Raw genomic sequence first — 13,810 nt, 5'->3', positions numbered from 1 at the left:
AGAAGAAATAGAAATTTTGGGAATAAGATTTGGTAATAAGCAATGGAGAGTGATGCAGTGGAAGGACCTAATACTTAAAATTAGGAATATTTATATATTTTGGAGAACATTTAAACTTATGTATACGATAGTGTGTTTAAGTAATTTAGTAATATTAGGTAAGATGGCACATCTAGCAAGTGTATTCATGATACCATTGGTATGTGAAAAATAATTATTGAATATGTTATTTAAATGTATATGGGGACCCAGATTAAACTCTAGTAAAAGAGGACTTCTTTATGTTATGAAAAAGGAAGAAGGCTGGGATTAATAAATCCAATTATGTCTTTATATATATATATATATATATATATATATATATATATATATATATATATAAAACTTCATTGAATTTATATAAAATATTGACAGGAATAAAGGAAAACGGAAAATTGTTAAGAAAGATAATAGATGAAAAATATAAAGCAATATGGGAAAAGCTTAAATGTTTAAAAATAAGTAAAGGAATTACTTGTACTGAAATTAAAATATATCATGAAAATATTATTATGGAAGATTGATTTAAGTAAGACAGAAAAGAATGTGAATGAATGATATGAAAATATAATGGAACATTTTTATTATATTTACTCTTGGAGGCACTTATAAGGAAAAAAAGTAAAAGCTATAAAAGCAAGAATGAAAAGATGTGAAAAATATGTGGAATGTATAGCTTTTTTGTAGAGGTTGTCTATAAATAGCCTTCCAGTAAAGGCAAATATGTCATATAAAAATAAAGTATAGTGTCTGTATATATTGTGGGGAAATGGAGACTGATGAATATGTTTTTCTGAAATGCAAAAGAGTAAATCAGTTGTGGAAAGAAATATATGGTAAAGAATGTTTAAAAGGATTGAAAAACATTAAATGTATAAATGTGGATAAAATAGAATATAGATACTATGAAAATAGGAAACAAAATGATGTAGATAGATTAGACAAAAAAACTGTTCTGTAAAATATGGATTGTCTTTCAATGAAAGATGAACGAGATAAAATTTAATGGGAAATAGGTGCTGTCAGAAATTTTGAAGAAAATAAGATTGTGGTCGTGGAATAAAAATTGAGGGGAAATTAAAGTTTTAAAAAATTGAAAATATGTGAGTTTATTGTAAATAATTGTAAATGAGCTGTACAATTTCTATATAGAATGTATATATTATATACTGTGAATTTTAATAAAGGACCCCTACTCTTTTCGATAGCTGCCAATGGATCTTTTGCATCCACCTGAGCTACCACCAACTCAAGCAGATGGGACCTTGGTTTAACATCTTTCTGAAGCACAACACACTCAGGAGTGCAGCAGCCTCCTTATGCTACACTGCAGTGACAGTAATTGATCAATTAGAACCCACAGCCTTCTGCACCAAAGACTAGTGTCTATCTTTTGTGCTACTGACGCTTGAAGGAAGTCATGACCAGTAGATATATGCATGTGTGCCGACATGGGAATACCCCTGATGGAATATATATATATATATATATATATATATATATATATATATATATATATATATATAAATTCATAGGTAGGTATGAGGCTATCGGCCCTGGGGCCTATATAAACCTAACCAAAAAGGTTCCCTGGCTTTCGCCACCCAAGAAAATTATTTTCCTGTATAAATGTAAATATTCATATATATGGATCTATGTTGTAACATCAAAAGTACATTTCAGAGAAATGTACATGAGCAATCTCACTTTCGAGAAAGTGCATTTTATCAAAAATGCACTTTCGTGAAAGAAACAAAAAACAACACGCCAAAAAACTTACACAAATAAAACACTACTCATGATTATGCAGGGGGCAAGCCCCCCTGTACCCCTCATGTGGATGGCTGTGCCTCCCACACCCCCTCTACTTTAATATTCTCACTCCGAGATTGCACTACAGTGGGGAAAAGGGAATACCCCCTTATCCGTGCTGTACCACAATCTAAGCAACAGTCTGCTTAGTTGTACAATCAACACTACATGTTGATGTACAGTTAAATCTACATCCAAATTGCATGTTTTTTTTTCTTTTTCTTTTTGCGAAAGTACATTTTCGATAAAATGCACTTTCGCTAAAGTGAATTTGGTCAAGTACATTTCGACTAAACGTACTTTCGATATTCAGACTAGGTCCCATATATATATATATATATATATATATATATATATATATATATATTTACATGAGTGTGTGTGTGTGTGTGTATATATATATATATATATATATATATATATATATATATATATATATATTATTGCATGTGTGTGTGTGATATGTATGTGTGTGTATATATATATATATATATATATATACACACACACACACACACACACACACACACACACACACACACACACACACACACACACGTGTGTGTATATATCTATCTATATATATATATATATATATATATATATATATATATATATATATATATATACACACACACACACACACACACACACACACACACACACACATGTGTGTATATATATATATATATATATATATATATATATATATATATATATATGCCTTGTATGCATATCTGAATTGCAAAACACTGATTGTGAGGGCCAAAAGACACCATCCCACCCAGACTCTGCCAGAACTTGCTGTGAGGGAAAGATGTTTGTTTTTGGTTTCTCATGTTTTGTTTTGTTCTATTGCCTTCTTTTATTTTGTATATTGTTATTTGTTTTCTTTACACTGTGTTTTACTTTTATTCTGCTTTTAATTGCATATTTAATCTAGGAAAGGGACAAAAGTTGTATCTCTTGTGAGTCACACAGAAATGAAATTTTTTTCCACTCTTCCACGTTGGTACTGTTGTGTTTTTAAACTTGACTGTCTTAATCTTTGCCTGCCACTTATTTTAATTTGACAACATATCTCATTCCCTTTCCTCTTTCATTGATTGTAAGTATAAAGTTATTATTTTGTAAAATCACTCTCCTTCAGCTATTTTAATTTATTGACCATCCCACTTTATTCCATAGAACCAGAATACAAAGTGCCCACCCCTTTCAGTCTATCTTGCTCTTTTAAAATGAGTGGTTCTTCACTTAGATAGCTAAAGCTTAAGTTACCTTCTCTTTCATATATAACAGCTTAGTGCACACTGTTGCTCTTATGATATTAACCAATTTTTCTGTCTTACATTTAAAATCTGCTACATCTACTCAAAGACCACCAGTTATTGGAGAATCCACATTTTGCCACTCAGTAGTCATCTTGGGATTATTGCTTCTGTTGTGATCCTGGTGAGAGAAAGCATAGGGACATTATTTCCTGTGGACTGCTAATCACCAGAAAGCCTAATGACTGCTTCATAAGTGCTAGTTTTGAATTTGTGCTTATATTTTCTCCTGGTGAGAGAATGAGCAGAGTGCATTGATTCCTGACTCTTTCTGGTAGGAATTGAGTGTCTGTGCTTGACCTATCTGATTGGTCTGGTTGCTGTTCAAGGCATCTACCAGGAAAAGGCTACAACAAGCATACAGACCCTTACATCATTTGGGACAAGATTGTGGATCACGAAACAGGTTGTGGTCTGCTTCTCATCTTGGGATTGGTGCTGCTGTTTTGCGTCTGGTGAGAGAAGAAACAAAGGAGCATTGTATCCTAGCAACATGAAGCTGTGGTGAGACCAGCAGTAGTAGTTGCCAGGCAGTAGCCATTCAGGTGGCTCCCCCATTTTCATCACTCTTGACAAACTCTTTCTTTTTAGTAATTACTGCTTGATTTGCTTCTAACTTCAGAATATCTGACCAAATACTTTATCCATAAATCATCAGACACTACTTATTACTTTCCCCTCAAGCATTTGGCAGTGTCCTGTATAGATGCAGACACCTTGAGTTGACATTTTTCCAGTAAAAGCACCATTGAAATTTCACCAATACCTAGTTGCTCATAGGTTAACTAGTTTGCAGTGACAAGCACTGTCCCCAGAGTTGCAAACGAGATACCCCTCTCATCACTTTATATTCTCATTCCAGCTGTCTAATCAATAGAAAAAGAGTCTGTTGCAATGGATATGAACTTTCCGACTATCTCTTTTACCAGCTTGGTGGATATGGGCATCCTGATTCAATATAGAAATTGCCTCATGTTAATTGACAACCAGTTAATTCTCAAACAAACTGATATGGTATGTGAGAGATGTATGACAATGTCACTAGAAGCAAGGCTCTCACATAAAAACACTCCTAATGTTGTCAGTAGTACACACACACACTGCTCCCATCATGCACAGTTCAAAGCAGACACATAAACCCACATATGCTGAGGCACTTAAATGTAACCATCCTGACCTCCTAGACAAAGCACACATAACAAACACCCTCAGCAACTTCAGATACACTCTTTCAAAACAACACCCACATCAACACACACAGCTACATCTCATGGAGCTTTTACTTCTAAGCCCATAAGGCAAGCCACCACAGAATCCAACATTCTAGTCATTAGAGACTCCATTGTGAGATACACTGATATCCCTCTCACCAGGCTGAGTAAGAGAAAGTAATGGTCAGTTGCTTATCAAGGGCCAGGATCTGCCACATTATGCACTCAGTCAGCTAACTTTACCACAAGTACCACTATGACCCAGCCATAGTCCATGTGGGTGTACATGACCTGAGATGTACCGCCCTTGACTATATGTGAAGAGAGACATCATGGAGCTCTTGGAATATCTGTCCCAGGCTGGTGTGAGCCTTCTCCAAGGATGATGCCACAATATGAACAAAAGATGACTGTCTTTAATAATTGGCTTAATTTCTAGTGTCATTCTAAGGGGGTGCAATTTTTGTCAGCATGGAAGGAGATGGTCAACAGGCCATGCTACTTTGCCAGGGATGGTCTGCACCTCTCCCCACTAGGCTTTTGAATATTAGCTTAAACATTGTCCTCCTCCTTACTGACTTTTATAGGTAATGCCAAACTGAAAGTACTTCAGGCAGAGCAAATCAAAACCAAGAAATTCTGAAGGTGTTACTGCTCAATGATAGGAGTCTAAACAGAAAACTCCACTCCCTAGAAGCTCTTTTCACGCTAGAGAATGATGATATCTGTGTGGTCACTGAGACATGGTTTAAAGCTGTGGAGAGCACACCAACAGTGCAAGGATATAATGTATTCTACACATTAGAGCAGCTACTACACAGACACGGACTAAAGGTACGGTGTCTCGAGTTGCATCAAAAATTAATATACCTCAAGGTTGGTCAAACAGGACAATGCACATGAGCTTCTCCACTTTCAAACCACCATAGCCAAATTCCAGTACCATTTCCTTGCAAGCTCATTAGGACCCCAGAAAACCCATACCATGTATTTAAAATCACTGGAATCACTCAGCATTCAACCCAATACCATATTCATGGGTGACTTTAATTACCCCACTATTAACTGGGAATTATACACGAGACCACACCTATGGACACAGACATTCCTGGATTTTCTAAACACAAACTCCCTGTATAAGATTGCCGATACACCAACAAGGGGTGCAACCATACTGGATCTGGCCCTCACTAAAATGGGAGAGTGCTGCACTCCCCCCTACTGTAATGTCTTCTCTGGTAAGGTCAGACCACAAAATGTTATCTTTTGAAGTAAAAGCAAAACCTGAAAGCCCAGCTAACCCTGGAATATTCAGGAACTACTGTAAGGCTAACTTCCTACTATTAAGTGATCATCTGGCGAAATTTCAAGACCGTAAAACCTAAGAACACTGCTGACTATGCAGAATTGTTCACAGAAACTCTATACAAGCATGTTAATAGCTGCATAGAGACAGCTGTACCCACCAGAAAAAACTACAGGATTAACTCAAAAAACACACCACCTTGTGGAGTCACAACATCAGTAGTATAACAGAAGGAAGAAAATCATGGCAAAATTTAGGAGGGGCAGCACCCTGAAGGATAAAAGCTCTCTCATCAAACTAAAAAAAATCAGAGGACAAATAAAGTCTTACAAATCCAAATTTGAGATAAATATGAACTTTCAGGCCAAGGACAACCACAAGGAACTCTTTAGCTATGTCTACAACCTCAAGGGCAATACACAATTGTGTACAGAGCTCATTGTAAATGGAGCCACTTGTACTGAGTCAGAAGATATAGCAAACCTAATGACTGATAAATCAAATCCAACTTTATCCCTCTCCCCCCTCAACCTCCCTCAAGAAATATCACCAAATATAACTCCCCTTGCTATCACTAGGGAACAGGTCCTTAAAGCTTTCTGTAAGGCCAAGAGCACTCAATCAATGGACCAAGACAATATCCCCTTGATGCCTGCTAAACAGCATGAAACATGATCTATCAGGCCTTCTGGAATTACTATTTAACTGTAGTCTCCAAACAGGCTTCATGCCTCATGAATAGAGAACAGCAACAGTCATCACTCTGCACAAAGGTTGGCATCTACAGTCCCTGGAAACTACAGACCCATAAGTCTCACTAGTCTTATATGTAAAGCCACGGAAAGAATTATGTAAATGATCAATAAAGATTTAGTAAACTTCTAGACACTGGACCCAGCCCAATTTGGTTTCATTAAGGGCAGGTCATGCCTATTCAACCTGGTGGACTTCTTTGAGAAGGTCACCAAAGCAGTGGATGAGGTATAAATGGTTCCCACCACCTACCCTTGACCTGCCCGAGGCATTTGACACAATTCCCCACTCAGGTGTTGCTGACAAACTTAAGAGGTTAGGTACAAACCCTTATGTTACCTGGTGGATAGCCAGGTGACTCACAGATGGAACAAAGGAAGTTAGAACTGGGGAGTCCACCTCTACAAAGAAGCCAGTCACAAGTGGAGTCCCTCAGGGATTGGTCGTCGGACCACTCCTTTTTGGCATTTACTTCTCTGAAGTCAAGACCAGTGTCTATGGCCTCTGGCTGAATAAATTTGCAGATGATTGCAAATTATGAGCTGTCACTGAATCACCCACTGACACAAACGTTCTCTAGGAAGGGCTACACAGACAAGCAAATGGTACCAGAGCCATAGACTAAAGCTAAATGTCAAGAAATGCATAATTGTATCCTTCAGGAAGCCATCCACCCCAGTAACTATCATATTGACAACACACCCCTAAGAGTTGACCCAGTATTTAGGGACTTGGACCATCACGTGCCTATAATAGTCAGGAAATCATTCTATGTTGTGTAACTTATAAACAAAGGTATGGTATCTAGGTCCAAGGAAGTCATTGTTCCACTAATTTGGCATTCATAAGACCTATCATTGACTACAATTCCCCCCTTAGGTATATACCTAACCAGGCATATCCAACAGTTGGAATGTCCACAGAGGTTCCTCACTAAAAGAATACAGGGAGTATGTAGCATGTCCTGTGCAGACCACCTGAAGGCCCTATCCCTGTATTCTGTTTCCTACAGACTGTTAAAGGGACATCTGTGCCTGGCATACAAGGGATAGTCAACCCCACTCTAATGGACCTCCAGCATATCCGCAAAATAAACAGCACCAGCATTACCTGTTTGAATGACTTAAACCTTGACTATGCTATAAATAGGACCTGCTAGAGAGACAGGTATGTATCCCAGAGACTGCCCCTTCTCTGGAACAGGCTCCCTATCCATTTGAAGCAAAGTTCCTCTCTAACCCAATTCAAGAATAACTTGGACATTTGGAATCTGGAACAGGAAATGCATCCCTGGTTTGGCACCTATGTCTCTAATGGACACAGGCAGCCTGTGTATGGTTAATTTCCCAGGCCTCTGCTTGTAAATTTTTGAACTCCCAAGCCCCTGCTTACACGTATCATGGGTACCAGAACTTGTCAGAGATTTGGGATGCATGGCTAGGCTTAAAAATGCCCTTGTAGTCATAGCCTAGTAAACACCTATGAACCTGTGTTTAAATAGCAAATAAAATCTAGACGGAATATCAGTCACAGATATGTATGTGTAGAGTACAGGCTGAATGGTGCATTCAAGTTAGAACAGTAATTTGAATAGGCCAACAATGAACCTTTAAGGTGTAGGTATGCCTTCTGCTTGCTCTGTAAGCTCATTTATATATGGGAATTTATTCACAGCACATTATAAAGTAGCACTTTTACACTTAAGATACACATTTCATTACTGCTTATATTTGGGCTGTTTTCTGTATGCATTTGGCAGATGAAGGGAGATGCATGGCTTTCTTATATTGTTTTATTAAACAGCATCTGAACTTATAGCACCTCTAGCCTTGAAGGCCCAAGTGCTTGTTCAATCTTTCTGGCCTGTTTTATGAATAGGGGCTTTTAATAATTTTATTTGCTTCACACTTCAGTTATTTGACTATTTCTATGGGTTGTTTTTTTTTTGGTCATTGAAGAGATGATTTAAGCAAATTTCTGAAATATTAAATTGAAGAAGTTATATAAACTGCAGTGTAATCAGTAATAATAGTAATATAATAATAGTAGTTATATTGTACATCCTTCATTGTTTTAACCTGTAGGTGCTATATTGTTTTTATTTCATTGCAGCCTGAAAGATCTAACTATTTATTATTGATTTGCTTTCTAGTCCATTCTCAGAAGCAGAACAGACAGACCTGTGTACGGAAGAGTCTTATCTGTGCATTTGCCATGGCCTTCATAATCAGTGTTATGCTGATTGCAGCCAATCAGATCCTTCGAAGTGGGATGGAGTAACTATTCGCCATAGCACTGTGAACAAAAACTTTATCATGCATGTGCATGTACTAGAGAAGGAACATTTGAATGATACTTTCTGGAACATAAACAGAAAAGGGACAACAAAAACACTACCCTATGGATCACTAAGAAACACCAGTGCAAGTTGTCCTGAAGACCTAACACCATAATATCTTTTTGGCAGGGACATAAAAGGGCTGTCTTAAATGCTTTAATGGTTTCATTTTCTAATGCAATAAAGTACAAGATTTCTGAATTGTTCCAACCAGAAACAGTAACTATAGAAAGATTTTGCTTATGTAGATATGCTCAAGAAGCAATTTTATAAGGTCAATGTAGTCTTTTAGAAATGCTGAAGTCTAATTTAGGAATTATCTGGGGCTGATTTTAAGACATGACTGCAGCTTCTACTCAGTGGTTTTATAACTGAGCTCACCTAGTATAAGTGATTGCATATGTTCAGATCTGAGAATGTTTCACATTCTCTGATCTTGGTAATACGAATGTTTTATGATATGAATAATTTCAGAGGCATAGAATTCCACAGTTCTCACTACTGTAATGACTCTGGACAATGCAGCTGTTAATGGTTTAGTACAAAAGGATTTTATATCTGTTTTGAAAGGGACAGTCACTGCTTTTCTAAACTGGGTGACACATGCCTTATAACTTAAAAGATGAAGGCACAAGGGGTGCTAAAATATGATTCTTGAGATTTGCAATGACAAAACGCTTTGAGCATCTTCCTTTATTGTGATCATGTAACATAATTTTATTATGATTAACTTTGTGCACAGGCGGCATGTTTCATTAAAGAAAGAGAATGCCCATCGAGTTTAATATATCACGTAGCTAAGATTTATAATTGTATTACCTCTACAGATGGGGGGAGGGGGGGAGGAACATTATTAAAGAAGTTAAACTGCTACTTGTGCTTCAGTCTTTTTCAGTTCAAATGAACAGTCATCCTGTTAGTTACTTTATTTAGTCTCATTTTCCAAAATATAATCATTCATAACCTTCACGAAATACATATTCAGGCTTAAAGTTCTGTAAGTCTTAATATTTAGTTTCCTTATCATGTGATGTTAGTGCCATTTATCTCACCGGCATTTTACTTCTGCCTCAGAGATGGGAGAACAGGCGTCAAACCAACATGCTTGGAAAGTTTGGGGTATGTGATCCACATACTAGCATACATTTCTACAATTTATTAAAAGCTGAGCAGTCATATTTATTGTACTAAAATGCCCTTTTCAGTCTAATGCATGTAGTAACTACCTGTAAAATTAATATGATTGCCATATTATTGAGCTATATAGTGTTTTGTTATGTATATTAAGTGATAAAACAGTTGTGATTTATCTATGCATCCCCAGTGATGGGAACAACTATTTCTACATAGTTCTGAGCACTTTATGGAAGGTTAGGGTGGTGCTGAATGTGTGGATCAAATCAGGCTAAGGGATACTTCCTAGAATTTTATATCAGTTTTAAAAGTGATACTTTACTAGTCCTTTTCTTTAGTAGTTGATAAACTACCTTATAAAACTGAACCCAGATGACTATCTAAGAGAACATACAGCTGAGGACACAAAGGAGCCAACCTGGTCAAACAAAATAATTGGTGGAAGGAGATAAATAAACAAAGAGAACATACTTTTATATAATAATTATATGAAATTAGAGTATTTGAGATCAATAAGAAAAAAATTGAGTTAAAATGTCCAGTATTTGGATAAAATAATTTCTTCTATTTTATGATAAAATAGAATAAAGATTATAAATCTCAACATTTCTTGACGAAAATGTAAACAGCAAGTGGAAGACCTGAGTGACACATGATTGACTTGTTACTGGAACTGCAAAACACAAGTGGACTTGGCTACATTAATATTTATTATATTTCTAGAGAGATGATTGCCAGTATATTAAGCAATTCTGCTTGAAATCTTTAGTAGATTGTGTAGAATATTACCACAGTCCTGGGACTACTGCATTCTTTGAGAACTATTTAAATGATGTACTTTATGATGTGTCCATTAAGATATGCAGTAAAAGCCTCTTAAATGGCAGCTGGATATTGTTTATCAAAGATCAGTGTTTATCAAGTAGATGAACTGTAAAGGTGTCATGGAAAAATGAGGAATCCAGCTCTTGGCAAGAAGTACTGGAAGTTAAAACAAATCAATGTAAGCCAAATTGTTTTGTGTCAAATGCTTATTCCAGTTTACCCTTTAGTATACAAACCCTACCTTGCACTAGTTTCTGTAACTTTTCTCCCACTGAGATGAACTGAGAAGCAATTTTGTGTACATCCAATGCCATTGTTGTAGTCTCATTTATCCATTTCCTTCAGTGCAAGGGGGATGATATCTTCTCGCATTTCCAGAATCTTGTAGTCTTTGCATTCCTAGCTTATTAAATCTTCAGGTTAGTTAGCAGCCATTTTTCCTTAGAAGATCCTCACTTTACTTAGTGTATGCATTCAGAGAAAACTGGTTGCTATAAAGATAAATTATCATTTTTGTGCTTCCAATTTAAGCCAGGTCTGTATCTACAAGGGTTCAGGAAATTACATACACAATGTACCTGTGCTTATATGCCAGCATAATAATTTACTGTGGGTGTACCTAAAACAAATGAAAAATTCATGTAACCTTAGAATATAATTCATACATCCAATCTTTGCCATAACTGAGGAATATTTTTCACAGGCTTGACTGATGTGTTCTGATGGACTATATCTCAGTAGCTGTATTGTTCTGAAGGGATCAGCTGAAACCTGCGGGCTAGACTTCCCATCTGATGTATCACTCCTTGTCCCAGTGGCTTATGTATTTTCAGAGAGCAAGGTAGAACTAGAGAAACAGAAGAAGAGATATAATAGGTATATTATTTCAGTATTATATGATCTGCGAACTGGACCCTCCATAGTTACCTGGATGGGTTTATATTCTTCACCATTCAGCAGTCTGCATGTTTTTCCAGAAGTTACTGTAGTCAGGGAAGGTTGCACACTCGTGTTGTTGCCTGCCATGAAATCATACATTGATTACATAAGCACTCTCATCCCCCACACTTATATTTTTATCCCCTTGCCACCAACAATCAGCCTCCTGCAAATAAAGAATGACATAGAAGATTTAACATTCCACTGCTAACAGGGAATATGGCAATAGGCGCTTGACCAACTTATAGGAAAATCCTGCAGTCATGGTTGCTGGAGGGACCTTACCTGTAGGGGTATAGAAGCAGAGTATTCCTGATTTCCAAAGAGAGTCATTTTGTAGATCAGTTGACAGAGTAAGAACATGCCTGTTATATCTAACATCAGGGCAGTCCTTGATGGTTCTTTCATTGGACTGAATCCCAAGCAGTAAATTACACAAGGGTGGAAAGAGGCAGGTGACTACATCACAGCTACAGGAAAGGTTTTAGTACTGGGAAACCTTCAGAAAATGGCTGAATCCATGACTGTGGACCGGGTAGTATTGCTTGGCAATGAATGATGGCAGGAATAAAGGGCAGGGGTGACCAACTCCTTCAAGGACAGCATGTTAAAACTCTAAATGTTGCCACCCTTAAAGAAGGGCAGACTAAACTGCAGGCAGGACTACTTTGAGGAAAAATCCAATGGTGAAGCATACTTTACTGCCAACCACCCAAATGGTGAGGTAATGGCATCTGTGAACATCCCATGAAGTGAATATGGGAAGGAAAATCTACCTCATGTCCATATGGATTTCTACCAATCCTGAGTGTTAACTCTGCACCTGGCACTGAAATTTCCAAGAGAGGAGACGATATCCAGAATAGGAAAAGCATCCCATATTGTCTCCATCAAGCCTAGGCAATATTGGACTTCCACAAGGAAAGGGACATTTGACATGGGGAACAGAAGCTCCTAGTCTGACAAGAAGCTGAGGGGGGGCACTGCATCCAGATGTAGAATTCCCACTAGTCTGTAACTTAAGAAAAACTGGGAACTTTAAAGAAGCTGCAAGACATCCAAGGTTAGACAGCCCACTACTAATATCGAGACAATGGAGCTTAGAGATGATTTTCCTCTTTCTTGGCTTCAGCCACTTTTGCCAAGATCTGCATGTCGTCTGGAGAGTGAGGAACCTCAAACGAATATGCTCAACCCAGACGATCAAGACCATCAGAGAAATTACAGTGAAAACCCCCAGAAATAGAGGGAGCAAGCATTCCAGGAGTACCATCTCTCCATACCCAATAAGGAGGTTGAGAGACTCAAAGCCTGATACTTGTTGAAAATGTGAGGACCATTATTACAATCCTTGGAACAGTGAAAACAGAAGTATAATTAGGAGTGCATATTACTCCTGAGACTGTAATACCTTGGAGTATTCCCCCACACTGTAAGGTACAACAGTCATAGAGTATGTATATATATATATATATATATATATATATATATATATATATATATATATATATATATATATATGCACACACATATACATGTATAATGAAAGATAAGTAGAACTATAAAAATAGGCATGAGATGTTTGCTAGACTTATTACCTTTGGTGAAAAGCATTCTCATTTTTGCTATACCAGATTATATTGCTCTAATCATTCTTCATCAGAACCTTTGGTGGAGTTGTATAACTGTCAAGAAGATGAATACATGGATTATTTAGAAACCAGATTTTGGTTGTGGCATTCAGTTTGTATCTACTTTCTTAAAGAGCAAGGATCACAGGAATTGTATGCCTCCAGACTGGATCACTGTTCATCATTTAAGTGTTAGACATGCATGCATGTATGCAAATCAACACAAGTGTTCATACTGCATTTCCATGATTGAAATAAAGGACTTTCTGAGACATGCAGTTCCAGAGGACAGTAAATGAGACCAGCAACACAGACCTTTCTGGTGTCATACTCTTAATAAAAAGAATCAAGTGTGTGAATTTGTTTCATTTGTTAATTTAGACAACTGCAAATGCTAATTAACAAGCTCAACAAAGCAGGTAGCACCACACTGATGCACCATTTAGACTATCTTTTCAGAGAACACTTGGCTTCTAGCTTGTTTCTCAGCTGAG

General features: G+C 37.0%; 1 protein-coding gene across 1 annotated transcript in view; it reads left to right on the top strand.

Moving 5' to 3' along the window:
• Positions 1-13,123, top strand: part of CALN1 (calneuron 1) — a 1,476,296-nt gene extending 1,463,173 nt beyond the window's left edge. The window contains exon 6 of the mRNA XM_044054204.1: positions 8,602-13,123. Coding sequence (XP_043910139.1) covers positions 8,602-8,729 — 128 coding nt within the window. The 3' untranslated portion in view covers positions 8,730-13,123. The remainder of the gene's footprint in view (positions 1-8,601) is intronic.
• The last annotated feature ends 687 nt before the right edge of the window (positions 13,124-13,810 follow it).

The sequence above is a fragment of the Protopterus annectens genome, chromosome 13.part0, assembly GCF_019279795.1.
Source record: "Protopterus annectens isolate FY-2018-M chromosome 13.part0, PAN1.0, whole genome shotgun sequence".
Lineage (NCBI taxonomy): Eukaryota > Metazoa > Chordata > Ceratodontiformes > Protopteridae > Protopterus > Protopterus annectens.
Note: the sequence above shows the minus strand (reverse complement) of the source record. Positions and strands in the feature narration are given on the sequence as shown.